This window comes from Bidens hawaiensis, unplaced genomic scaffold (assembly GCF_021521415.1).
Source record: "Bidens hawaiensis isolate Kalapana, Puna unplaced genomic scaffold, B.hawaiensis_p1.1 tig00011661_1, whole genome shotgun sequence".
In the NCBI taxonomy this organism is placed as follows: Eukaryota; Viridiplantae; Streptophyta; class Magnoliopsida; order Asterales; family Asteraceae; genus Bidens; species Bidens hawaiensis.
The window spans coordinates 298839-303438 of record NW_027491918.1 but is presented as its reverse complement, the minus strand read 5'-3'; the positions used below and the strand labels follow the sequence as shown (position 1 = coordinate 303438).

Sequence of the window (4600 nt, the reverse complement as noted above, 5' to 3'; positions counted from 1 at the left end):
GTAACTAATTGCAACCGGATCTCTGAGAATCGGAATATGGAAGACGTGTCGGAGTCTGAATTGAGCTCAGGGGAGATGCTCGTCTATTCGACGGTGGATACTAAGATCGATCAAGAGGTATGTGATACTATCAAAATTGGTAATGAGATCGGTATTGTTCTGGATAAACACGCGGATTTAGTGAGATCGGTAATTGTGGGTGAGGGTGGTTGTAAAGGTGAACCATGAATATCCTGTCAATTAACATTAGGGGGACCGGCAACTCGATGAAAGCCGAGTGGGTCAAGGGTTTAAAAACGGGTAACGGGGCTCACTTCATAGGAATACAAGAATCAAAGAAAAAAGAGATTTCCAATTGGTTTGTAAGCAAGTTTTGGGGAAGATCGGCCTTTGAGTTCGAAAGTGTAGATGCGGAGGGTAGATCGGGGGGGGGGGGGGGGGATAATAAGCATATGGGATCCTTCTTTTTTTAAATGACAGGGACAATTAAGCAAAGAAGATTTCTGGTTGTGTCGGGTAAGATTATATCGTCAGGGCAGGAGGTAAATTTGATTAACGTGTATGCGCCAAATGATACATCCGAAAAAAGAGTTCTTTGGGCTGAATTGTTGGAGATCAGGGGGGCATTGAGGGGCTGGATAGTTTGTTTTGGGGATTTTAATGAGGTCAGGTGCCCTGAGGAGAGAAGAAATTCAGATTTTGTGTTAGCAAATGCAAAGGCATTTAACGACTTTATCGAGAACGCGGGGTTCTTCGAGTACCAGATGGGGGGAGGGTTGTTCACGTATACCTCAGATAATGGTGTGAAATTCAGCAAATTAGATCGTTTTTTTTGTGTGTGAGGATTTTAGGAATTGTTGGCCTTTAGTCTTGGTAACCGCCCTCGCTAAAGGGGAGTCTGATCATCGTTCCATATTGTTATCGTCGGTAGCTAATAATTTTGGTCACATTCCCTTCCGGTTCTACAACTCTTGGCTGGAAATCCCGGGTTTTATGGAGTTTGTGACGTCCAGATGTGAGAAGTTCAGGTTTGTAGGGGCTCCAGATTTGGCTCTTATGACGAAGTTTAGATGGTTAAAAAATCATATAAAAAAATGAGTGGCGAATGAAAAGAGAAAGAAAGAGGGAGTATACTTGCTAAAGAAATTGGAGATTAAGCGACTTGAGAAGATCGCGGAGAACCGCGTACTGTCTGAATTCGAATCGGATCTTAGATTGGATTGCATGGCCTATACTAGAGAATTCGATAAGGCAAAGGTATCGGATCTGAGGCAAAAGGCGAGAATTAGGTGGGCCGTTGACGGGGATGAAAATTCCAAATTTTTTCATAGTATTCTCAATGCTAACTTGAGCTGCAATAGGATACATGGGCTGTGGGTTAATGGTGAATGGGTTTCGAACCCGACTCTAATAAAAGAAGAGGTTTTTGGATTTTTCCAAGATCGGTTTCGAGAAACATGCTCTGATCGTCCGGGGGCTGTTTTTGAGGGTATTAAAAAATTGAATGGTGAAGACATTCTTATGTTAGAGGCCCTGTTTTCGGTTTCAGAAATTAAGGACGCCGTATGGGATTGTGACAGTGACCGTGCTCCGAGCCCTGACGGATATAATTTCAAGTTCTTAAAACGATTATGGAGTTGCTTCGAAGGAGATTTTGTGAAGATTTTTTCGGATTTGTATGAGCACAAGCAAATTAGTATCGGGTGTTTCTCGTCTTTCATTGCGTTAATTCCGAAAAAGAAAGATCCAGGTGGCTTAAAGGAGTTTCGCCCAATTAGTTTGATCGGTTCCATTAATAAAGTTATCTCAAAAGTATTGGTTCGTAGGCTAAAGAGGGTTATCGGGGGGTTAATATCGGAAGAGCAGTTAGCTTTCATCGCAAATCGGAGCATATTGGATGGCCCATTGATCCTAAATGAAGTCTTCGCCTGGGCAAAGAGGTTTGATAAAAAAGGATTTTTCTTTAAAATCGATATTGAAAAAGCATATGATTCTTTGTGTTGGGGTTATTTGGAATCGGTTTTAGAACAAATGGAGTTTCCGAAAAAATGGAGAATATGGATGTCGGATTTTTACGAGCCAGTAGAGCGTCAGTTTTGGTAAATGGTTCACCCACAGCGGAGTTCGTATGCACTAGGGGATTGAGGCAAGGCGATCCACTATCACTGTTCCTGTCCGTGATTGCTATGGCGGGCCTTTCGTGTCTGATTAGAAAGGCGATTGGGGCTGGTGTATATCGGGGTTTGAGGTGCGGGTCGGGTGGACCGCTTATATCACATTTATTTTATGCCGATGATGCGATATTTGTCGGCGAATGGAGTATACAGAACGTGATAAATCTGAATTGAATTCTGCGATGTTTCTTCATGGTGTCGGGTCTGAAAGTTAATATAAAAAATGTCGTCTTTTGGGGTTGGGTGTGGAGGATACCGAAGTGACTAATGCAACCGAGGGTCTAAGGTGTGAGGTGGGAAGGTTTCCGTTCATACATCTTGGATTCCCGATTGGTAGTAACATGAATAGAATCTGTGAGTGGGAACCGGTAGTAGAGACCTTTCGAAAACGATTGTCATCTTGGAAGGCGAAGCAACTTTCGGTTGGGGGGGCGTATTACGGTAATAAAATCGGTATTGAACTCACTTCCTACCTATTATTTCTCAATTTTTAAAGCTCCAGTGGGTGTCATTGATAAACTTGAGAGGTTGAGGCGAGTTTTTTTCTGGGGAGGATCGGAGAATAAAGAAAAAATGAATTGGGTGGCATGGGATAAGGTCATTGCCCCGAACGATGCCGGGGGGTCTTGGTCTTCGAATCTTGCGGGATATAAATATCTCACTCCTTGCAAAATGGTGGTGGAGATTTAAAAATGAAAAGGGGAGTTTATGGTGGAAGGTGGTGTAGGCTTTTCATAGTTCGTCCCGGTATTGGTCCGACATCCCGGGTAAAATATCTGGGCCGTGTCCCTGGAATCAAATAGTTAAAATAAGTACCGACTTGACTCGTGTTGGTATCGACGTTAATAATGGGTTCCGGTTTATTGTGAGGGATGGTTTGAGGACGTGGTTCTGGCTAGATTGGTGGCTCGACTCAAAGCCATTATGTGTTCGGTTTCCAACCTTATTTGCACTAGAAAAAACAAAACTTGCACTGTGAAAGACCGGTTGTACATTTTGGATGGGTTTATTTGTGGGAGGTGGGATTGGGGCAGAAATCTACAAAATGGAATTGAGGTGGAGGAGTTTAGAAGTTTGCTACAGCTATGTGTTTCTGTTACTATGGAAAGCGGGGACGATCGGGTAGTTTGGGAAGCTGGGGCTAGTCATGATTTTACGGCTTGTAATATATCTACTGCTTTGGAGGCTAGAGCAATTGGGGATCTGATAAAAGTGTTTGATTGGAATACGTTCGTCCCAAAAAAAGCCGGGTTTGTTTCCTGGCGTGCGGCCTTGGGTCGCCTACCGACTCGGAGCACTCTTGAGAGTAGAGGGATCCTGATTGATTCGAGTTTGTGTCCGGTGTGTGAAGAGGTAGAGGAGACTGTGGACCATATTCTCGTCTCGTGCGGTTTAGCCCAATCGTTATGGTGTTTGATCGCTCAATGGTGTAAGGTACCGCCTCCTTTCTTGTTTAGTTTTCAAGATGTTCTGGACCTTCACAACTTTATCCCGGTACCTAGAGAAAAAGATCTTTCAAGCGATTTGTCTGTGTACGTCATGGTGTTTGTGGAAAAGTAGGAACGCGTTGGTGCATAATGGTGTGCGTAAGTCCCTCAACGAGATGGTGGAAGAAGTTAAGGTTGTAAGCTATTTGTGGGTTAAGAACCGAGGGAAGAAAGCTAACATTTCCTGGGGAAAATGGAGGAGATTTGAGGTTTAAACGGGCCTGGAAGTGTGATTCTTGCTGCTGGGTGTTTTATTATTTACTTGTTTTTTGGCTATGTAGGTGTTTACTTTGGGGTTGATTGTAAAATTTGGTGATTGTATCTTTCTAGCCTCTGGCTAGTTATATATAAAGCTTTGTTGATCTTTCAAAAAAAAAATAAATATGGGTTTATTATTCGTTGGTTGGGCAAGTGGGGCCCGCACAAAAAAAAATATAGGTTGGTTTTCTTTGAAAGCGCTCATCTACAAGTACAGTTGTGTTTGGGCGTTTTTTTATGCAAAAACATGGGTGATAAAGCCCCCCCCCCCCACACCCACACACCCACCCACCAACGGATGCTCTAAAATAATATACGGATAAGATATAAAAGTTGCTAAGAAGTAATTACTGCTATTTGTATTTGTTTAATTTATTTCCATTCATATGTATGGTATGTGTGTTTCCATCCTTGGTTTGTGTTGGGAGTTTGTGTGAGTTTCTATTATCATTTTGTAGAACTTGATAATGTTTTTCTTATATGTTACTTGTAATGCATGTCTTGTAAAATTGTGTTTAAACTAACACGTTCTCTCTGTTAATTACGGGATTTGAACTCAACCATAAAAGGAGGGAGAGCAATTGAATGAAGCAAACCAAGTTGTCAGTGTAGTGTGATATCGGTAGCCGGTAGGACATTGATCCACCCACACGGTACCATGTTGAGTCAAGATTTGACCCA

General features: G+C 42.5%; 1 protein-coding gene across 1 annotated transcript; it reads left to right on the top strand.

The window, feature by feature from the left end:
- The first annotated feature begins 3098 nt into the window (after nt 1-3098).
- LOC143538612 (uncharacterized) lies at nt 3099-3734 on the top strand. Its single transcript, XM_077032129.1, has one exon. The coding sequence runs from the start codon at nt 3099-3101 to the stop codon at nt 3732-3734; it is 636 nt and encodes a 211-aa protein (XP_076888244.1).
- Nucleotides 3735-4600: the final 866 nt, after the last annotated feature.